The 25,052-nt window shown below is 34.9% G+C and overlaps 1 protein-coding gene across 1 annotated transcript in view; it reads left to right on the plus strand.

The window, feature by feature from the left end:
• The window catches only part of LOC110021610 (ras-related protein RABH1e), a gene marked incomplete at its 5' end in the record, with an annotated part of 30,443 nt that continues 5,391 nt past the window's right edge, over window positions 1–25,052 (plus strand). Inside the window, 3 exon segments of the mRNA XM_020720170.1 lie at window positions 1–32; window positions 4,852–4,922; window positions 16,569–16,657. Coding sequence (XP_020575829.1) covers window positions 1–32; window positions 4,852–4,922; window positions 16,569–16,657 — 192 coding nt within the window.

The raw sequence follows: 25,052 nt of genomic DNA on the forward strand, positions 1-25,052 counted from the left end.
TTATGTATGACAAGTTTGACACCACCTATCAGGTTATCGATCCCCTTTCCCTTCGATTTCGTGTGCTCTGTTTGCATCTGATCTGTGGATTCTGTTGCCATTGGCTTTTGATCAAATGAATTCCGTGTCTTTTGGTTTTTTTTGTTGGGGTGTAGAAGGTTAGAGTTTGGGTATGCGGTTCTTCGATTGAGATTCATGAACTGGGTTATCTTGTTTTGGATTAGGACGGGTTGAGATTTCTTGATCTGGGAAACCATAAATACTTGAGATTATCTAGTGAATTTGTTCTCTTTTATGGATCTCTTATAGTCTGCATGATCCAGATCCTCCATGTGACGTACTTTCTTGTTCATTGGCTGATATTTCTAGTGGAATTATGGGGTTATTTCTTGCACGATGGAAATGATATATAGACATATATATTCTCTCCTTCCAAAATAGTTTTGAATTGCTGCGGTAAATTTTCACATGATTGAGAAATCGGAATCTGATGCTGGATTGGGATAATATTTGTTATATGAAATTTACTGTGTTTTTCGGCAATCAATAATCTCTTGTAACTTGAAAGGAAATTCTATATTTTGAAAAATTCTGTTCAAGTGGCGTAATTATTGGTTGAGGCTTCTGTCAATGTGGGTATGTTGAGGGTTATCCATCATTCATTTTATATTTTAGAAAAGGTTTGTCTTATTCAGACCCTGACCTTCAGTTACGATGAACGGAACCTAACAATTGATCCAAGCTGTCTCTCTTGGATGGGAAGTATGGCAAATGCGATGATGAAAGCAAGGGATGTGGAAATAATAGGTTTTGGATGTTGTTTTGATTGCTTTGTGGGTGAGAGAGACACAAAACAGAAAAGGTTAGTAGCAAGAGATAGATCGTGGTTTTTAACAGAAAGTGGACCCCTTGGCTCACTGATCATAAATGGTATAGTTAGTGGCTTGAAATAATAACAAAATACTAATCTCAATCATCAACTTTGCCTAATAGAGATTTTAACGACTATTTGTAGAGATGGCATAGCCCAACAATTACTTAACAATCCTTGCAAATTAAATAAAGACAAAATAGTCCTAGCATAAAGAAATGACATAAAAATCTGTAAAAAAGAAAAAAAAAAGACATAAACAGGATGAGAAGATCTTAATGCGTAATCTAATGTAATATCTTGTGGAAGACCAATGGCAATGGTGAATGGCTCAATAGGATCCAAGCTTGTGAGCCTTAAAATTGAATGCTAACTGTAAGTTGGCTTACTGGAAGAATTCCTTAGAATTCAAAGTGAAATGCTTGGCCAATTTAAATTGATGAATAATAAATTAATGACGATCATTCTTAACTATGATCAATCCGATGCCCAATCCCATATTTCTATCATGCATGTAAGATGCAAAATTATAAAATAAAGACGATTTATGTTATCAACATATTATGTTGCTTGAAAAGGAATGATGCTAGGTAAAAATGACTGTGCTTTACTGTTGACTAGTATTCTTAAAATAGCTCAAAGTTTTTTGAGAAAATGTGAAACATTATGTTGTGTTTGGGAACTTCATAGAGTGGCGGTGTTATTTACAAAAATTTTTGAAATCATGAGATGTCTCAGCTACCTTTGAAGTGTGCTGGAAAAATGAAACTGAGGCACGTCCAAGAATACTAGAGCATGCACCGGTTAGTTGTTTTTTATGCAATTGTTGAAAAGGCTTGTAAAACACTTAAATGTGAGTAAATCCATAATTGGAAAGATTCATACTAGTTTGTGATACATTCCGGAATACATTTCTCACAAAAATCAGAGTAAACACATATTTTATTTCAGAAACACCAAAATTAAATTAATACAACACCAAACATAAAACTAAGCACCTACATATCGAGAGGAAGGTGATTCTTCCAAATCCTATAATTTGAGAGGGAGGAAATCTCCCTAAAACCTTAACCCTAAGACTCAAGACCTAATCTACTGCACAACCCTAACCCTAAACTATTAAACCCTATTTATATAAAAAAAATAATAAAAAAGACTAAATTGCCCTTAGGCTAATAAAAGACATAATTGCCCTTAGTCTAGGCAACGACGTAATAGTACCCCCCTCTCAAAAAATTACATTATCCTCAAGGTGAAAAAAGTGAGGGTGTTCCTCCTCCACCACAGCCTTCTTTGTTTTTGCATTCCCTGGCTTTCCATCACACACTGTGAGAATTTATAGTATTAGATCCTTGTAATAGTATTTTAGGGAAAACTTCTTATCACATCGAAAACATAACTCATTGGCTTGCTTCTTTTGGATCTCTGTCTTTGTAAGACGCTTGAGTGTCGTTCTTGGTTGTTAGTCATTATTCTTTTCCTGTGGAGTCTTCCTCTGAACTTTCACTATTTAAGTTTTCTATCATCATGGTTGTAGCAGTTTAGTATGACGCTCCATCTGTGGTGCTCCTATTGGCCCGTTCCACTTGGTTTTTATTTTCAACTATTTGCGCTAATTTTATAGTTTCTCCCAAGCCTCATGGTCTTAACAGACGAACATATATGTCAGTTTTTTGGTCCCTTCATGAAATTTTCTCCCAATATTGCTTAAAAAATCCTCATCGGCTGTCCTGACAATAGCTTAAATTTTCCCTTACACTCCATAACAGTCCCTTCTTGAGTCAATGCAATGAATTGCTCGTATAGGTCTTCTTTCCAAATGACTCAGAAATATTCTAACAAACTCCTCCCACAAGCGGATCGAGTGTCTATCCTCCCTCTATTGAAAAATGCTAGCGCTTTCCCCTCCAAGTATAACTTTTCCAGCTTTAACTTCTCCCCATTTAGCCCATTCGCGACAAAATATCGCTCTGGGTCACCCGGTTCACTCACCCATGTGTGTCTTCCCCATCGAAGATCGACATCTTCAACTTCCCCACCCTAGCATCTCTACCCCCACTTTCTCTCCCTCTGGTGTAACCCCCATGCATTGAGGGTAAAATTCTTTCCTTCGATCATAGTCATACCTCATCCCGGCTTCTCTCCTTCCTTATTTGTGCTCCATATTTTTTGCATAACCCCTTCTTCATGTTTTGACCCAACTCTTTTATCAGAATTCTCTAATTCACCCCCCTTCGGAGCTCTGGGAGGGGGTTCTTAATGGTTGACGTTTTCCTCCTTGTGTTCCTCTCATTCGATCTCTTTCATTTTCAATTTAGCCAAGGCTTCTCCTATTAACCATTGGTTAGTTTTTACAAATTGAATCGCTGTTGAGAACTTTGATTCTCTCAAATCGGCTTTCAATGAATGAAACCTTTTCATCTATGACTGAGAACCTTTTCAGTATCCCAGATTTGGTTTGGCTCACCTCTTTCTTCAGTTTATCCTTCAAATCATTTATTTTTTTGGCTGTCATTACTCCCTATAAGGTTTTGGAACACCTTTAAGACGCGATCCCATTGTTGGCTTCATCGGTAGCCTGAGTCGATGTTGTAAGGTGAGATCTTAAGCTGCAATTCTGTCAAATCACTTGAATAGACTTGCAACTTAGGAAGATGTTGTAAGCGATTCCAATAGGCGAAAGCGACTCCTATATGCCGCAATCTCTTCTCGCTTCCCCACTAGCTCTAACTGTGTTGTATCGCATGGTTTAGTCATGCGGTCAGTCTTCTGTATGTCACGATTAAAATCAGCTTCCCAATAAGTACCTGCGATCCTGTCTTTATCATCCAGCTAGGTCGAATCGCAACTGTATCACACAGGTCTATATGTCGCAATCCTGTTGGTCTTCTTAGCAAGCTTGATCAGAACGGTATCTTCACGACACAATCCCATCGTCGCTTCCTTGCTAGCTTGATCACGACTATATCAGAACTTCCGTGCGATTCAATCGATCTATATGTATACCGCAATCCTCTTTTGTGAGCCGATAACCATATTTTCTTCCCTAATTCTCATATCGATGCTCTAATATCACTTTGATACGGTCCGGAATAAATTTCTCATAGAAATCAGGGCAAGCACATATTTTATTTCACGAACACCAAAATCAAAGTAATAATACACCAAACATAAAGAGAAGTACCAACAATTCGAGAGGTAGGTGATCTCTCCCAAATTCTATAATTCAAGAGGTTGGAATTCTCTCTCAAACTCTAATCGTAAAACTCAAAACTCAATCTTATGCATAACTCTAACCCTAAACTGTTAAGCTCTATTTATACCGAACAATAATTGATAATAAAAATTTAAGGGTTTGTTTGAGGCAGCTGCAACTTATTAAATAATCTGTTGATAAGCTGATTAAAAATAATTTGCAAATAAGCTAGGTACGGTTGCTATTACAAATTTTTATATTTTGGGAAAAGACAAACCACAGCCAGAAAGCTGCCACCGCAACTAGATAGGTGCGGTGTGAAAACTTTGATTTCAGCGTTTTGAAAACGCATAAACTGCCAGAATGCAGTTTACCCAAACGCCACGTGTGTTTTCAAAACGCCACCGCACTAATAAGTTGCCCCAAATTGGCCCTAAATTTCCCTTAGGCTAATAAAAGACAAAATTGCCCTTAGGCTAAGCTCTAGCATAACAGTTTGCTGCCACATACGAGGAGTCAAAATGCTTCACACAAATGGAGGTAGCAGAGGAAGAATGCAAATCATATAAAAAGAATATGTTACCATCATGTCAATAGATAGACACAAAGCAATCAAAAAGCATCAACACTTGTTGGTTAATAACTTGTTAATTGTTTATTGACGAAAGTTCAGAAATGTACTCTCATGTGTTTGCATGTAGTGTGTGATATTATTTGTGAACCGGTGGACCCATCCTTACATTTAATTTTTTATTTTTCTCATCGCTTTTCTTCACTATGACAGGCTACAATCGGCATCGATTTTCTTTCAAAGACAATGTACCTTGAAGATCGGACAATCCGCCTGCAGCTATGGTAGGATGCTGAATTTACTCGATTTCATTCATATGCTAGTTTTAATTTTATTTTGATGGTAAGAAATTTAACATCTATGTCAATATTAATATGCATAAACTTAGCTTAGAGGCTGCAGTAAATCAAGTTTGAGAAAGCTGATTGTAGTTAACCGAAGTTGTTATAGCACTTATTGATTCAAGGCTCTAACATATCATGCTTCTTTTTTCATTCTCTTTTTGTTAATTCTTTTTTTGTTGTTCTTGTGATGCATTATCTTAAACAGTTTGAACATCGTTTCTTTCCTTTGGGTCCTTAACGTGAAATAATGATTCTATAATCCATTGTTATAGTAGTTGGTTGGGTGAATTCGCAAATCTAGTTTATAAATCCAAATGTGTTTTGGTCTGATCTTCAACTGAATGAACATACTAAGTCTAACAATAGATTATTGTGGCGCTACAGCAGGCAATTGATTGTGGCTAGTCAATGCACTCTCAAGGTTCACAGGGATCAATAAGAGAAAGATTAAGCGTATCTATCCTAGAGATTTCCCTTGAATGAATGCGAGTTTATACAAAGTTTTTCTGAATTATGGGGGTCATGATTTCCCAGTGTAATTTCTTAAATTTAATTATATCTCGAATATATTCGAGATTTCTCTCATCTATGCTCAAGCTAGGGAGAATGAAGGTGTAGAATGTCTTAAAAACTAAATAAGCTTGAAGACATGAAAACAGATGCAAAAGAGGGCTTACAACTCCACATTGATTGGAGGGAGGTGCCAAGGCTAGACTTATAGTTCCATGTGGTGATCCTTGCCTAGATGAAAAAAAATGACTGAATGCAGAAATGGGAGGACTAACTTAGTAGAGAAATTGATGGCTTTAGTCAAAATTCCATGGTTTTATTGTTCTAGGCCATCAATCTCTCTAGGCAACTTGATCGTGTAGTGATCTGAGGATCCTTGCTAGCAAATATTCTATGTTAGGATAGAACCAGATAAATTTTTTGATGCAAAGAGGGGTATTAATACCTATTACCAGATCTATTAGTAAGGAAAGAATTAAATAGAGGATATAGTAGAAAAGGAAAGGAATAATAAAGAATCCAAGCAAATAATTCAAATTAAACATGAATTATTAATGGCTAAAACTAGCCATTAATAAATATTTTAATACTCCCCCTCAAGTTAAAGCATAGATGTTAGTCATGTTCAACTTTGATTTGAAATCGTTGAATAGTGACCGAGGAAGGTTTTTTGTGAGAATATTTGTCAGCTGGTCACCAGATGACACAAATGAAACACAAATTTTCTCGTACTCGAGTTTTTTCTTAATGAAGTATCGGTCAATCTCAACATGCTTGGTGCGATCATGCTGGACTAGGTTGTGAACAATGCTAATGGCTGTGTTGTTATCACAGAACAACTATAAGGGAGCAAAGATTGTCATACGTAGTTTGTGGAGCATGATACGTAACCAGAGAGCTTCACAATTTTCGAGGGACATGGACCGAATTCGGCTTTTGCACTGCTCCAAACAATTACAGACTGTTTCTTGCTTATCCCCTTGACCAGGTTTCCCAACATAAATGCACCTCGAGGTAGATTGTCGATTATGGACAGACCCGACCCAATTCACGTTTGTGTAAACTGCAATTAAAAAAAAAGGTATGACAGGAAAAAAAACAAAACTGAGCCCGGTGTAACTTTTAAATAGTGGAGAATCCGGTGGACAACTTGAAGGTGGTGCATGAATTGACCGACTATCCCAATACAAGGCAAATGTCGGGGTGTGTATGGGCAAGGTAGATGAGTTTCCCCATAAGGTGCTGGTAGTGAATCTTGTTTATAGAAACTCCATTGGGAACATCAAGAAATTTTTTATTGGGATTCATCGAGACAGTCGTTGGTTTGCACATGTGAAGATTGCTCTTTGTGAAAAGGTAAATCATATATTTCTGTTGAGATACGAAAATACCTTGAGAGGACCGAGCAACTTCCATGCCTAAGAAGTACCAGAGAGATCTCAAGTCTATCTCAAGTCTTTCATTTCAAAATCTCAAGTCTTTCATTTCAAAGAAAGCAGTAACTATACCTTTTAGAGACTTCAATGTTGATAGATTATTACCTGTGAGAACAATATTTTTAAACTGTGATACAATGCTAGAATTGAACCAGAATCTATAACTCAGAATAAACAAAAATTAATAATAGCTAAAATAGAGGATATAGTAGAAAAGGAAAGGAATAATAAAGAATTCAAGCTAATAACTCAGAATAAACATGAATTGACAATGGCTAAAACTAGTCATTAATAAATATTCTAATATTATAATTCTTATCAAAAAGATATTTTGTGCAAAGGGTGTGGACTTAGTTCTAAGTTGATAGATGGAATTTATACTTCATTACCATGTGAGAAAAAAACCCACACTTAGGTGGTAGTATCGCGTGTAACAGTATTGTTAGGGTTGATAAGGTTGCCTAAGCTCTAAAGTTGAAGTGTAGGAAAAAGGGTACTTTCTCCATTTTTCAAATATGACATTTAAAATGAGAATCATAGCTTAATCATATAGGATGAAAAAGCATGGACTATGTTCTCAATATAATAGAGAAGGGTAAGAAAAAGAAGGTATTTTATCCATACTGCAAAGAGGACATTTAACCAATTGGGATCAAAAAGTCCAAAATTATTATCTAAGTGATAGTGTATATACAAAAAAATTGGTTGGCGCGGCTTACAACTTGATCTCTTATGACCAAGAAATCAAGAATCTCCTCAATATGGTAGATGATATACATTAAGACAGAGAGAATGAGAATTTTAGTTTAATCTTGTGGGATCAAAAAGGCCCTAATTATCGTTTCAATATGTAGAGAATAAACTTACAGCTTGACCTTATGGTATGAAGCAAGCTCATAAAAGTCTACTTAATGTGATAGAAAAGACTTAAAAGATGTTAAAAATGAGGCTTGCAATATGCTTGCATTGATGAAGATGCAGGACAATCCCCTAAATATGGGAGGAGATACATAATGATTGTAAAGAATGAGACTTACATCCCAATCTTGTGTGATCGAGAGGTCCAAATATCTTTTTAACGGCGCAGCGAAGATATTGAAAGAAGGGAAGGATGAGACTTACAGATTAATAGTGTGGGATCATGCAAACCTTGACATTTTCATGTACCAGGGAAAATATAAAAAATGAGACTTACTACTTAGCACGAGTGACAAAACCAATGGATTGAACTTTTATCCTATGTTAGAAATAACTTTTAACCACTTAGCATATAAAAAAAGGGGTTCATAAATCAAGATGATTTGAAGGGAGAGAGGCACGCTAGAGTTAAGCTCATGAAGGACTTATTTGTGATGCTTTTTAATGTCTAGTTATCTCTCTTAAGGTGAAGTTTCATCTATATATATGCTCAATGAGCTATCTTGTGATATGAATCAACTAGAGTTTGAGGTTGTTAGGACCTTATGTTTATACTTAAAAACGATGAGTGAAAAGCATAAACCATATATACTAAAGCATAAACCATATATACTAAAGCATAAACATGGAGAATTCATTTAGTCCTATTTTTATCTTGCATTTTTTAATATAGAAGTACTAGAATCTGACATTGTCCTAAAACAATCCTAGATCACATCACTTCATATCGTAGGAAAGGATATATGTAAAAAAATAAAGCATAAATTAATGCAGGCAAAACAAGTAGTAAAAAATGGAGCATTGATACAATAACTACTCATTCCTCAGGGACTACTATCCTAGGTCTTATACAAAACAAATGTTCGTAGCAAGTATGTCATCACAACTAATTAAAGCATATCACAAACCTATCTTATTATATTAATAGCATCAACATCAAGATTTAGTAGATACAACCAGACCTACATCAATATCAGTAATGTGCAGTACAGGGGCTCATCATATGAGTGCAGATGTCTAAAGTGTGATAAAGACCAACCTCACCATGCTCAAACGAATGTCAAGGGTTTGTAAAGCTAATGGTCGGCTACGTGGCTGTATGTTCTTGTAAGATTGGCCATTAGAGTTAAGTAGTAGCATGCTTGTAGTCAACTGGGTGAGTTTGCTTGAGGCTAATGATAGGTTGCACAAATGCATATGATACTGAGGTCAATCATTAGCATGAAATAGTGTCACACACATGGTCAACGTTATCAAGGTGTGTCTGCTAATTGCTTGTTGTGCTAACACATATATTTGTGAGGCCTATCGCTAGCATAGAAAATGACACGCACATAGTTGGTAGACTCCCTAGGATAGGACATAGTTTAATTGATGAGTTTAGTGGTGCATGCGCACTGGAGTGTTGGCAGTCCTCCTGGATCACCCTTAGGCTGAGCTAGTGCTTTGGCGAATGTGAGTTTAGGATGTCATTGTGACAATCATTATGTCCCTTTCTCAAACTAGTAAATTGTCCTCATGTTAACAAGAACATAATGTTCCTAATTTCATCACAATATGTAGAAAACATAGCATCATCTCGCCATACAGTATCGAGTCCTAATGTTAGGTGGATAGTTATTATGGTGCCATAAACTTGTTTGCCCATAAAAAGAGAACCCACATGCTAGTCAGGGGATCACGTGGTGAGCTCAAACACAATGCCTACAACTAACATAATATCGAACAATTATTCAAGCATGCATTTCAGGGAGTATCAAATGCCCTATCACACTCCATGAAACAGAAAATATGTGATCGATAAGTGTGCATAAAATCAATGAGCAACAAAAATATGTATGCAGGAAATCAATTAGCTATGACATTTATATAATGGTCTAACAATTTAATCTTTGCGTCGGTGGGACTCAATGCATGTATGGCTCTTGATATGGGCTTATTTGAGTTTGGCTGCATATTCTTGTCAAGGAAAATAGGTAGAAAAGGTTGTCATGCTTATACTGCTAGTTTTATTCTTGGTTATTGATGTGATGGCTGAATGTGTGTAGGTAGAGCCAGTTGATCTAGAGGGGTTTGACTAGGTTTTAAGGATTAAGAGAGTCTGGATTAGGAAACTATTGAGGTGTAATTTTATTTTAATGCTTGAATTGCTAAAGCCACTAGGTTGTTGGATTTAGAAAACTATGCAAATTAAGGGAGACGTGAGATGTAGTGAGCTAGGAGCTAGTTTTGCTAGAGTTGTGGCTTCTTGGTTTTCAGACTAGTGGATGGTTTTGTTGTGGTTTTAATAGCAACTGGTTGACGTGAGGAGGAATGGGTTGCAGCAAGGGCTTGAGGCATTCTAATGAAAGGCTCCAGGTGTGAATAAGTGTGATTAGGCTAAGTGGGGGGCGGATGATAGTTGAGGTATGAAACTGGAGGACATGGGAAAGATGGGAAATGTGGCTGGTGTGTGTAGAATTATGCCTGTGCTTGGGTTGATTTTGCGAGTTATAGACTAGGAGCTCTAGGCTTTGGATGATACGACTGCATGGTGAAGTGGTGGTGAATTGCACCTCCGTTACTAGGCTGAGTGATAGCAGATGGCATGGAGTAGAGCCCCTAGGTAGCAGGGTTATTGTAGTGCTAGGTACCTAGTCTAGGGAGGCTTGTGTGCTGCTCACTAGCTATTGTAGATGTATTGATGCCTATAGTTTGTGTGTGTTGGGCTGTCATGAAGGCTTATGAAGATTTGGCTATAACTTCTCTCCTTGGAGAGCTGCCCTAAATTTTTTGAAATTATTTGATCTCAAAAGTTTAAATTGGATCACATCCTTCATTTCTTGCCAAATGATATGTCTATATTGTCTAGTTACCTGAATAAATTAAAGATCATTTAAATTTAAAATTTGAAACAAACTCCATTTGGCCAATAAAATTGAATGCTCAAATAGGCTTAAGTTAGATTTATAATTAATATTTGAATTGATCAGACTGATTATAAAATGTTTTGAATTAACTGAGCTCTTTTATTTAATCAATCAACCATTATCTCTTTACTTAGAAACCCACAAACTATTATAAACATCTACCAACTTAAATATTGTTCAATTAAAATCAATATGTATATTATCCCATTACCATTGAATTAAAATTTAATCAAATCTCAATCTAACTAAATTTTAAATGTCAATGAATTTAAAATGATCTTCGTGTGAGTTTTAAATTGAGTGCATATATATCAACTTAAAAGAGGATCATGGTTGTGGTTAAAAGGGCGTGATTGAATGGTGGTCATGAATGCTGTGAGACGTGCACGATTGAATGGAGATTAACCAACCAATCAGCTTACGGTTCCTTTGAGGGAGCCTCAACTTTTTTTTGTAAATGTAATTATAAAACTATTGTTGAAAAAATAATTTCTTAAAAAACTATTGTGGTTATTATAAATTTTTTTTGAGAAAATCTGACAATAAAATTTATAAAGCTATCACTTTTTAGCGGTTATGGTTCTCAAAAACAGTTTTTCACCATAGAAATTTCTAAAAAATGACAAGAAAAGTAATAGCCTAATGAATGTGTGGCAGTAATTTGAAAATCAAAGTAATGATAAAGCTGCCTCAAATAGACCTTTAGTGTTTGCTTGAATTGAATAGGCCAAAAATGGGGGCAATGCGTGCATATCAAGCCAAGTTTGTGCTAGAAGATCCAAATTTGAATCATCGGGCATATGCAGTATTGTAATGATCGAACAAGGACACTTGAAGCCAACCAAGGTGTGCGTGCAAAAGTCGAGCTCAAGTTTGATAACAGTGAGGTCAACAATTTATATGTACTTTTATCTTAAGTGATGAAAAGAAAGCATGGTAATGATAGTGCAACTGTTATAAAAAATCTCAAGATTGTTCACCTTATTCCTTGCAAGGACTTTAGTTTGATTATCATCCCTTTTAGGGTTGAGTCTTATTTGACTGCATGAGGCTTGGATCTTTTATTTGGGTGATTGTAACTCTTATTCTTTTTTATTAATTTTTTTATTAATTAGTTTGCATTTTATTAGAATTTTGTAAGGTATGATATACATTGGATTTCTTATCTTAGTATGCGATCGATGACTTAAATTTCATGTCCGTTCTTTGTCTTCTTATGAATTTTAAATTTTTGTGACAATTATATTGGGAATGAATGTGGGTTTTGTCTTTTATATTATGAGTGATTCTTTTTTTCTAAAATTAAGATTGTTAACTTGTGGGTAGGGCTGTAAATAAGCCGAGCTTGAGCAAGCCCAATGTTTGTGCTTGTTTGGCTTGTTTGAATTTTTTTTGGCTCGAAGTAGGCCCGTGTACGAAATGGCTTATGAATAGCATGATAGTGTTCGACTCGATTCAAATTCATTTGTTTGTTTTAGCTTATGTATGGCTCGAAATAATTATTTGTTGAAATTTAATAAATCAAAATAATAATTAAATTTTGGAAATTATTTTTTCTATATTAAATACATTCAAATGGGAGAAAAATACTAGTCAAGTTCTATATTCACAGCCCCATGGCCCGCATGCAATTGAAGCTTTCAAACCATTGTGTTTGGTTTTTTCCATTTCAACAACAATGATAAAAACTACACCTTTTTCATTCCCAAATAAGGTGGCGTATGTGCAAAAACTGAAGTTTAGGCATTGGATATGTAAATGCATAAGAATCGAGTAGTAGGTATATAAATCTTCCAAAATTCTATCTCCTATGTTTGGTCTTTTTTTTCCAGTTTTTTTTTAACAGCATTTGTTGAAAACTATACATTTTGTTGAGATATTTGAGTGAATTTGATTTTTTTGTTAATAATACAAAAAAAAAAATTCATTTTACTTTATTTAAATTAAATTATAATTTTAGTTATATTTTATAACGGTCAATATCAAGCTTTAAAAATTTAATATAGAATGATATAATGATATTATTTATTTATTACTTCATTAATTCAAGCTAAAATGAGCTTAACATGATTGAACAAATGTTTGTTCGTGTTCTGACTCTTTTATATATCGAGCTCAAAAAATATGTTTGTATTTGACTTGTTTGTTTAACAAATAAATCAAACATGTGCTACTAAGTGAGCCAAATACAAGCTACTCATGAACGACGAGCTTTTTTTTACAGCCTTATTTTTGCATTTTGATTTTTTGTATTTTTGTTGTACATCTAATTCCAAGGTTTTATTAATGACCTTGAAGCTTTGATTGTCCTACTACATCAAGTTAATATCAGAGCTTTAAGTTGCATTTTAGGTCAACTAAACTTGGATATAATACTTGGCTCAATAAATAAATAAATAAAAGATGAAAATTAAATAAGGTCAATCATGGTTCTGAATGAATTCATTGTAATAATTGAGAGCATCGAAATTTATAATTAAAATGGAAGGGAGGTATAGCCTAGAGATATTTTTAGAATTATTTGATAATTTGGAGTACATTGAAGAGTGCCATTTGTTTCATTATGAAGAAGTTAAATTTGCTTAAACAAAGTTAGTTTGATATGCTTAAAATTTATTGGCATTGTGTTGCAAGCAAAACAAAATTAACCTAGGCTGACATGAAACATCAGCTTAAATAATAATATATTTCACATGGAGATTGAGACAAATTGAATAATCACTTCAAGGTTTGTAAACAAAGTAAATCTAGTGTGTTCTTATATTACAATTGGTTTATAAATCTTTTGATTAAAAATGGTTGCCTTGAGATTATTTTGTCATCATTATGTGTTTTGATAAGAGTCTTAGGTAAGAGTTTAGGGCTATCTTAAGCAATGCCTTAACCCAACCTTTATATATTTGTTAGTAATATCACACCTATAATTAAAATCTCTGAAATGAAATTTTATTATCTCCTCTCAAGCCTATCATGCTTGTGTCGGCATAAGAATTATGCATGATTAAACTGTTTTATTGAAAAAATATATTCATATCCTTTCGAAGATATATTAAATGAGGAATTAAAACTACAATTGAATTCTGTTGATGTTGTGGGATCTAAATTTTCACCTACATTAGGATTTTGTCCTTATTCTACATTTGGAGAAGTATCTAAGCCCAAAGTTGAAATTGAGTCCGAGTCTCCAAACGCCATTAGAAACTGACCTTGTAATTCCAAAGAGTTTGGAATTAAACAATAGCTAAAATTGGAAAATAAATTTCAGTGTGAAATTAATTCTGAACCTAAGCTACAAGTGGAAACTGAACTCAAAATTGAACTTGAACCACATATGATATCTAAATCTAATTCTGATTGTAAATTTAAGCTTCTTTTTTAAATTAAAACTACTCTTAAAGGTGGAGTTGAATAATTTTTGCCAGTTGATAATGAAAAATCATTTGATTAGATTGATAAAGTGATTTTTAAATGTATATGTAATCAAAAAATGCCTAAAGATGATAAATCAATTAAATAAGATGATTTGGCTCATGATGAAAGCTTTAACAAGTTATTTCTACCTATCAAATTGAAATTGACTTTTTTTTTGGTTTGTAAGTTTTTGGCATACAAGTTTTGTAGAAAGAGAGTTAGAGAGTAAAAGAGCATCAACATTTCAATGAACTGCTTGATAATGATAATCATAAATGAAACCTGAATTATAAAATTTGGTTGAATATGAAAGTGCATGAGTCATTTTTACTACCATTTAAGCCATTTGGGCTATCTTTCTTTTAGTAGTTTGTTTGTCCAAATAATAATTTCATATTCATGTGGATTGCATATTCTAATTCTCTTTATCATCTCATCATGTAGGATAAGTAATAAATCATTATTAATAATCAACAGGACACATTGGATTTTTAGTATTTTCATTACTTCTTTGCATCATTTGCTTAATTTATTTGATTTACGTGAAGTGATACACATAATGCTTAATGTTAATTATTGCAATTATGAGTCTACTTTTGATTTATAGAAGGCATGTGAAATTCAAATCAAATAATAAGAGAATGTTACATTTGAATCACTTAAGGCTTCTTTTGGGACCTTGTCACTTGGGAAGCTCTAATAGTATTTTGAACTTCAATATATGTAATTTAACTTCATTTCATGGACCTAGTATCAGTATCATGATATCCGTACTCTTTTCATCCCTTAATTAATTCACCATCTTACGTATTACTTGATGGTCTGCTCATCTTACTTTAGAAGTTTACTTAAATGCATGGATAGTATCTATTATTGATGGTAGATATTACAGATTTTTTGAACTTTGAGATGACCAGTCATTTATGAGAAGCAACGTGCATTTGATGAGTTTGGATGATTTTATTTATAAATTAGCTAGACCAATTGATTTTAATTGTAAATTTTAAAAACTAAAATGAGGAAATTATTATTTAAACCAAACTAAACCAGTTCAAACTCTAGTTTTATAAAGCCAAAAAATTGAACCAATAACTAAAAACCAAGATAGTTTATAACCAATAATAGAATTGATTCTTTAACAACCGAACCAAACCTCAACTAAATAAAATTGGTTCAGTTTCATTCAATTTTACAATTTTATCTATGTAATGCAAACTTGTGTTTGTGAGGATTCATTAGTTACCTCACCACAACTTTTATCCAAATGAGGATAGTGAATATTAAATTCTCAATTCGACGGAGCCAAACATTTGATGTATACTGAAAGCATTGAAAACACAGAAAGTGATGAGCGTTATCAGTTTTACTGTTGTATGTTTATTTTCTTCAGTTTGTTTTAATGTAAAACATCCGTGTTGATGGATCCTACATGAAATGGACATGTTCACTAGTATTTTGTTGTGATTAGTTTATTACTGCAAGGTTTTGACCCAGCCTATTAAATTTCAGGGTCGGGCATTTTGAATTTATATTCAATTCAATAATTATTGAGATGAGAATTGTATAGATACTTGTTGTTGGATTAGCATGTCTTGATTCCTAGAATCGATTTTCTTACCATGCTAGTTGTTAGTACCTTTGCATGTCACTATTTTTTTCTGCCCTATTATCCCCTATCCATCTTATTGTTGTCGCCATCGTTTATTTGCATCCTGTTGTTCCTTCTTTTGATTCCTGCTTAATAATCTCCTGCTCCATTATTTCTTGCTACTCACACATCTGTGTACTGCTCTTTTTGGTTGTGTTGACCACATGCTTTGACTATTCACTTGCCTATTTGTTCTTTTCTTGAAGTAAATGAGGAAATCAATCAAGTTTTGGACTTTTTATGATATATTTATGCTGCTTGAATTCATGAATGATCTATATTTTTAAAATTGTTTAAATTAAATCTTGACAAATTATGAGAAATTTCATATTTTGAGCCTTCCTTGGGCTATAATATTAGGACCCTTGTGGCACATAAAAATCATTGAACTTGAGTTTCAAAATAAAAAAGTCAAAGTTTCTCTTTATTGTGTATGCTAGTCGAATGTGTATTCTTCGAGTGCTTTCCAAGTGTTGATGGCTATTGAAGAGGACATACCTTCTTCTACGCAACACTAGGTCTGGATCTTCCTTTTGTTGTGCTTCTATGATTGATTTTATTTTAGGTTATTTAGTTGGTTTATTTGAGTTATTGAAACTTTCTTAAGTGTGACACTTCTTGTATGTACTTACTGTGCTTCTAATTTTAGATTGCATTAGTGATACTATACTTCAACTTTCTTGCATCAAATATAATTTGTGTTAGTGTATTTCGTGTCATAAAATTTTGGTTTTTGTCTATCTTTCCTTGGTAGGGACACTGCTGGACAAGAAAGATTTAGAAGTTTAATTCCAAGTTACATCAGGGATTCATCTGTTGCGGTTATTGTTTATGATGTAGCCAGTAAGTTTTTCTTGGATCAAGAACTTTCGGTTGTTTTTTCTTAATATTTGAAAATAAGCTTTTTTTTGCTTCTGTTTTATAATATTTCAACACCTTTCATGCTTAAAACTAAGAGGAGCATATCAACTTGCTCTCTAGGAGATTTAATAAATATTGCTTCCAAGCTGGATAGGCTCCACGGGTATGTAAATCAGATATTCCTTGGCATTGAACTCTGTATTCAGCTAAACATCATTTATAATTTATAATTTGTTATATGATAAACTTAGCTTACCCTTGCAACCATTATTGCTGAACTTAAGTTTTTTTTTTTTTTTGGGTCATCTAGATAACCAAAAAGTTTGATTAAAAATAATACGGTACATGGATCCATGCAACCTATAATAAGGAGGTTGTGTTTAAATTGTTTACTGCTTTGTTGCAATGCTTCTAGTCAACACATTTTGAGCTGTGCCAAGGCCACGGTGGGATAAATTTTAAACGGCTATATTTTGGACTTTCAAACTTGAAATTAAAGAATGATAACAATCTTTTCTTTCATCTTTTCAATGAGATGTTATGTTAAAATTTACAAGACAACTCTCTGCAAACTTGTACGCTTTTTTAGGATTTAAATTAAATAAATCAGCACAAATTTCTTCCATAACAGCACGAATAGAATTGAAGTGCGTTGCTCGAGTAAGGCCACCTTATGATGCATCAACAAAACACCGACATAACACAACTATATATATTATGGAAAGAGCAACTCATGGCTCCTTACGCGTTAATGTCAAAAAGGCGGTTACAAGAAATCAGTGGGAAAACTGGATCCCCGCTAAAAAGAAAATGCATAAAGTCCCAGGGGTTCCTTTTTTCTCAATACAAGAAAATACATAAAGTCCCAGGGGTTCCTTTTTTCTCAATACAACTCCACCCAAAAAAGAAAAAAAGGTGAAACAAAGGGAAATGTAACCAAAACATACATGTATCAAACCAAAACGTATACCCAAAGAAGTGACGTATACCCTCTATGAACATGTATATCAAAAGAAGTGAAGGTAATAAAACTTGTAAGCCAACAAAAGACATCTCGAAACCAGGAAGCCGCAGAACGACCCAAAGATTCCAATCACTTGGTTTAATTCTTTATATATATAGAACTAAGTTAGGGGTTAAGGAAGCCATGAGTTTAAATTTAAAAAAAAATTAATTGTTTAAAATTTAAAAAATATTGTATGTTCTAAATTTTAGGTATTCCGCACGTATCATAAATTATTTAAGCAAATAACACCTTAATCCATACACATTGTATGTTCTAAATTTTAGGTATTCCACACGTATCATAAATTTTAATTATTTAAGCAAATAACACCTTAATCCATACACATATTTATAGAACACTCAAATATTAAATCTTTCAAAAATATCACTAATTTAGTTATTTTAAAGTAACATGCACATTTAAATTTGTATTTTTTAAGTATCATATTAAATTATAATTAATATAATTTTTTCTTAATTTTAAAGATAATATTTAGGTCTCATATTAGATAAGATTACTTCATTTATTTAAAATATGTATTAAATATTTATAAAAGTTTATTATCCATGTACAAAATTGGTTGTACACGACATTTAAATAAAACTCTTTCTTGTATTTGAAGGGAGAAGTTTGAAATATAATTTTCTCATTTGTTGGTTTAAAAAAATTAAGAAGTTAAAATGTTTAAACAAGTATTATTTATTTCTCCATTGTGTCCTATTGAGTGTCATATTTTTATTTTTTTCTAATAAATTAAAATCATTTTTTATACGACATGCCCAAGTCTTTTTAGATCTACTTCTACATTTTTTTAACATAAGTCGACTCTAAAGCATCTACTCTCCTTATTGGATCATCAAATGGTGGACATTTAATGTGACCAAACCATCTAGGATGACTCTCCCTAATCTTGTTTGCCACTGGAGCTGCACCAACTCTTTCACGGATACATTCGTTTCGTATTTTATCTTTAAGAGTCTAGCCACTCATCCATCTATGCTTCCTCATCTCAGCAGCACTTAACTTGATTTTATGCTTCTTTTTTAAAGGCCAATATTCTGTGTCATAAAGCATTGCAGGTTTCACCACCATCTTATCAAATTTCTGTTTAAGTCCAAGTGGTGTTTTTCTATCAGACAATATGCCCGATACATTTCTGCACTTCAACCATCCAACTTGAATTATACTAAGAACATCCCTATCTATATTACCATCACTTTGAACAATAGACCGGAGGTATCTAAAATTCACACCTTTTAATTATTTGATCACCCATTGTTAAAACTACCACTAGATGTACTACTACTAAAACTGCATTTCGTGTATTCAGTTTTAGATCTACTTAAATGAAAACCTTTAGACTTTAGTGTAGACGTACATAATTCAAGTTTTTTTTTAACTCTTTCTCTAATCTTATCCACAAGAAGGATATCATCAGCGAAAAGCATACACCAAGGTACATCCTCCTTTAAATGCCTAATAAGAGCATCCAAAACTAAAGCAAAAAGATGTGGGCTTAAAATTGATCCCTGATATAATCCAATTAAAATAGGAATATTCTTGGTCAATCCTCTTTCTGTTTGAATACAAGTAACAGCTCTGGTATACATATTGCTAATGACTTGAATTTAAGTCCCATCAACACTCTAGAACTCTCCAAATAACTTCTCTTGGAATCTTATTGTAAGTTTTTTTTTCTAAATCAATAAAAATCATGTGTAGATCCTCGTTACTCTCATTGTTTTTCTCCATCAACCCTCTTAATAAATATTGAATTCTTATGTTTTTGAAAAAAATGGTTGTCCTAAACTTTTCACTATATTCAGATCATACGGTACGTCGCTTTCACTTGACGCCCTAGTATTTACACAATAATTTAAAAGATTCATATCATAGTTTTTAACAAATTTTTATGCTAGTTGACAGTAAAGTAAAAGAAAGAAAGAAAAAAAAAATTATGTCAAAACTTATATGATGTAGAGTTGGAAGAGAATGAGGGCGACACAAGAAGAGTGGTTTTGGAGTAAGAGAGTAAAGGGAGAGGTGGAGCTTAAGCTAGTGCGACAGGTTGGCAATTTAACTTGTAGTAAATGGGAAGCTTGGGGGCTAAAGATCATGCTCCTCGTAAATGTTGCATATTTTTAAAAGGAATAAGTATTAATGAACTACATTGATGTTTTATATGTTGGATTTAACAAGATTTATTTGAATTATGCATGATATCGTAGTTAACCCAAACAGTAATAGAAAAATCAAATATTATTGTTAAATTCAAAATAGGGAAATAAAATCTCACAAAAAGAAATAGAAATAGCAACAGACGCGACATACAAGCTCAAGTTGAGGTTAGATTTTGGGATGGTGATGGTCGGCTACGTGGATCAGGAAGGTTGGAAAATGGCTGGAATGGTTGCAGGTTGGCGGTTGCAGAAAGTAGGGGCTTCTAGAGGGCTATTTTGGGAACGGCAGTGAGTGTACAGTGGCTGGGAGAGCTTAAAGGATAGTAGGTTAGTTGTTCCGGGTGACGACAATGAGGGAAAGGGGATTGCGACAAGGGGCAGCAAGATGGAGGTCTGGAACAATGATAACAGTGGGTATGGAGGGTTGGAACAGAAGCGTCAACAAAAGGGGAGGGCTAAAAGGGCAATGCGCGATGCGGTGGATTGTCGGGCATCAAAAGGACAGTTGTCCAGGCAGTGACAATGAGAAAAATGACTGGGCCATGAGGAAACTACTGGAAAACATCAAACGAAGGTTGTTTCGGGCAGTTGCGGCAGGATAGGGACGGTCAGGAGCGATTTGGGGAGAATGCTAAAGGGAATATAGATGATAATCATTATCTTGAGAGTGTGCAGTTGGAACATGACCCGAACCCTTTCTTGAAGGGTAAAAGAGACGTTGGTGGTTGTCCCGAAACAAAACACATAAAAAACTAACCCTATATCTCACGAAAGCAAATATATAATAATAAAATAACTAGGAGTGGCTCAAGAGGATCTGTCGACTCCTCAGAAGAAAGTAAACCTGGAGCTAAATATGCTTGGGCGTTGAACGCCCCGCGTCAGTCTCTTTTGTTACGGAAGCTTTGATCTCATTCATCAAAGGGTTTGTTTGCACATTGAGAGTGACAGAGCTACTATGACCTACCAGGGTTGAAGGTCCTCGACTGTGCCTTTAGAAGCATCTGGATCCCGAAAACATCTGAGGAGTTTTTTTTGACTTGTGAGCAACCATCCATATTAGTCCAAACCTTCTGGGGTTACACTATGGAACTTAACGAGGACTACATGTCACGTATGTTCTGCCGAGTTCTTGAAAAGTAATCCCAAGTTGGCCCAACCTTTTGTGAATTAAGGGCAGACTGAATCTCCTTGAACGGTAACAGTCATGGCGGTAAGTAAGTTATCAAACAAGACATCCTAAAACTTTCTCTGTATTAGCTGGTCTGTGTCTGAAATCGGCTCTCATGTTTCTCTCTCCTCTGTCATCATCAAAGCTAATCCTGCAGGCACTTCTCTACGTGCAAGCGCACCTGTACTCTTGGACTTCAATGAAAGTAGGACTGTGTTTGTCATCTTTAATGAAGGAATAAATGTTCCTGAACATATTATGCCTAGTCTTTCTATCAAACTGCCACAGTCTCCCCAACAAAATGTGGCAGATATCTATGGGCACCATGTTGCACCCCACCCAATTCTGCAGCTGGTTCTTAATCGAAAATTTCACGAGTCACCTCTTGTCAATGCTCATCCTGTTCTCCTTCTTCAACCACGTCAGGAAATATGGCTAGGAATGTCTTTGACTCGTGAGACTCAATTTTTCTATCATTTACGTTGACACCATGTTCTTGTTTCTCCCTCCATCAATGATGAGACCGCATACATATTCGTTCATAATGTATTGGGTGTAGAATATGTTGTGACGAAGCAGCTGCTGCTCTCATGTAGCCTTAATTTGAGCTCAATTTTTCTATCATTTACGTTGACACCATATTCTTGCTTCTCCCTCCATCAATGATGAGACCGCATACATATCCGTTCATAATGTATTGGGTGTAGAATATGTTGTGGCGAAGCAGCTGCTGCTCTCATGTAGCCTTAATTTGAAAGACTCATCCAACCACCAACATCTTGCCCCCATTCAGTGGAAGCTAGTATTCGACCTGTTCTTCAACTATCTTTTAAATGTTCACTTCCTCCACCGCACCCTACTCGGTGAAGGACGCAACTTAGCTCGTCGGGCAACTAAAAGCGATGTGTGCAAAACCAGACATCTGAAATATTTTTTGATTGGGACTGTATTGGGGGTGTTGCTTTTCTCATGCTTCCTCTCACTTTAGGCAGCTTGATTATTCTCTTGATAAGTTTTTTCAACTTCCTTCAGTGTGCTACTGATGTCTCCAATTGTGGGTGGCTGTCTGAATGGCTGGGATTGTCTGTTCCACTTCTGTCGTCTTTCCACCTTCAGTACTAAGGTTTGAATGTCACTCAAAGACCAGTAAGGTTATAGCTAAACTACATTGCAGATGACAACTTCAAACATCCTAAGTGTTTGGCTATCATGTGCTCTTTTGGCTCCGTCAAATCACATTTTAGTTTAAGTTGCATAAACTCCATTGTGCATTCCTCCACTGGTAAATTCCTTTGTTGTAGTTGGTGGAGCCTCAAAAAAAGATGTTGATGGTAGTGTGGGGGTAGATATCGTCGTTGCAACTCTCTCTTCATCTTCTCCCAAGTAGTAATCTTGCTCTGTCATTCTCTATTTCTCTCCTTCTTCAGGTTCTCTCACCATAATGAGGTGATATTTTTCAGATTGATGGTAGCGAGCTTCACTTTGCGGTCATCTGACACATCCTTGTATTCAAAGATCCTCTCGATAGTCTGCAACTACTATATGAAGTAATCCAAATTCATCCTCCCCTCGAAATTCGGTATGTCCACTTTCATTTATGAGTCTATGTATCATCCAACAGGCATTTCATTTCTCAATCTCAAGGAAGTATCTAAGTCGTCCCATGTCCTTCACCTTAATCTCTTTGCCTAAATTTGTTTTCATCTGAGCAATATCTATCAAATCATCACCAGTGACAATCATATCATTCACATACACAGCAAAAATAGTAATGTGACTACCATGTCGTCGAAAGAATACTATATGATCAGCATTGATCTATTGATAGCCCATGCCTATCATTTTTTCTCCTGAACCTGTCAAACCAAGCTTGAGGAGGCTACTTCAAATAGTATTGTGACTTCCTCTATCTCCATACTGTCCATTGTTTGGTTTGTGTCGAAGTCTGGGGATATCTCCATGTACACTTCCTCTAACATATCCTCAAAGAAATACATTTTTCACTTCCAGTTCATGTAACCTCCATCCACCATTCACAACCAGTGAGATGAGTGTCCTGATTGTGATCATCTTTTCCACTGGTGCAAATGTATAATCATAATCAATGTCATACGTATAATTGTATTATTTCGCCACCAACTGTGTTTGTTTTACTATGAAGACTCATTTGCACCCAACAACTTTTTTTTCTATTAGTACCAACGTGAGCTCCCACCTCATGTTCTTATTGAGAGTACTAAGTTCCTCCAGCGTAGTAGTTTTCCACTTCAGATTCTTCTTAGCTATCGTCAACACTTGGTTATAGAGACATTGTCTAAAAATGCAATGAATGCTCCATGTAAATGTGATATGTTAGAGTATGAGACAAATTGGGAATGTCATGTGAGAAACCAAAACGATCATGAGAATAGCATTAGAAGGATGACCTGCATTGTGAGAAATCCTCTTTGAAGTCATGAGAGTGGGAGGAGAAGGGAGAGGAATCATATCACTTGTGTAAGTGTTCAGAAGTCGAGGTAGACCGGGACAAAGGACTTGTTGGCACGAGTGGCACTGCAGACACTGTTTCATCATTCTATCTCCTCCTTGTATAACCCTCAGCTCCCCTTGAGCTTGAATCTCACAACCTTCGGGCTCATTTTCCTCATTTTCTGACTCTTCCCCAGTCCATCCTTTCTACAAAATGGGACAAGGCATTGTTCCCTCATGTTCCAATCTCTCACCATAACTACTCTCCCCTCTCAACTCATAGCTCTAGTATCTGGCGAGTCACCAAAGGGTGAGGTCACCTCCAAGGTATAGTACTGTTCAAATTTTCTAAAAGTCACATTCATACTCACAGACTCTTCTCTGTTGGGCTCAAACAAATATACCCCTTCTGATTGACATAATAACCCACGAAAACGCACTTCACAGCTCTGGGATCTAGCTTCGCTATTGACCGTCCATTATCTCTCACAAAAATATACAATCAAATACCTTCAATGAGGAGGATCCCGCCATTATCTTCTTTCAAAAACTCACAAGAAAATTGTCACTCCAACACTCTTGAGAGTATTCTGTTGATCAATTGAGCGGCTATCAAAACAGTTTGTCCCAACAAGTGTTTTGGGACATTCATCGAGATCATCATATTTCGGGCTACCTCAAGAAGTTGCTTATTCTTCCTCTCTACTACTCTATTTTGTATCTGTGTGTATGGTCATATGATTAGATTTTGTATCCCTTGAGATGACAAATACTCCCCAAACGTCTTGTTGGTATACTTTGTCCCTTTAGCAAACCTCAATATCTTTACTATTGCATTGTATTGAGTCTGAATTGTCTTATGAAAAACTTTAAAACGGGTAAGCACATCACGTCTGTTTCTTATCATATATAACCAAGTAATACGAGTAAAGTAATTAATGACAGTCACAAAATATTTGTAATCATTTATCGAAGTTGTAGAACAAAGTCACCGCACATATGAATGCACCAAATCAATAACACAAGAACTCCTATTACCAGAACTAATATAAGAATTTCTGGTATGATTACTAAACTATAAGCATCACACATAAGTTTTTGTTTGTCTTTTCATATAAAGACAAATACAAATAATTCAATAGACTAAATTAAACGTGCAGTTGTGATGTAGCAACAATACATTCTCCACACTCCTTCCAGATCCTCCTATTCTAGTATTTTCTATCATGAATGTCAAGGTTGAATCCATCTCCTCTCTATTCAAGTATTAGAGTCCACTATACCACGTGTCAGTCTCAAGTCTCCGGCCAGTTCCCTTCTCTTGAAAGATCACCTTATGAATCTTAAATAAAACAACACATTTTAGTTAGAGTATAATGACACTAATGGATAAAAGATTTACGGAAGAGGCAGGAGCATACGAAATATTAGACAAGTCATAGAATTGGTATATCTCGTTGTACCCTTACTAACCATAGGCTGTGATGTGTCATCAGCAGTCTGAATGCTCTCTGGAATTGCTAGGTGAGTATAGGAAAATAAATCACTATT

Source organism: Phalaenopsis equestris, unplaced genomic scaffold, assembly GCF_001263595.1.
Source record: "Phalaenopsis equestris unplaced genomic scaffold, ASM126359v1 Scaffold000136, whole genome shotgun sequence".
Classification (NCBI taxonomy): domain Eukaryota; kingdom Viridiplantae; phylum Streptophyta; class Magnoliopsida; order Asparagales; family Orchidaceae; genus Phalaenopsis; species Phalaenopsis equestris.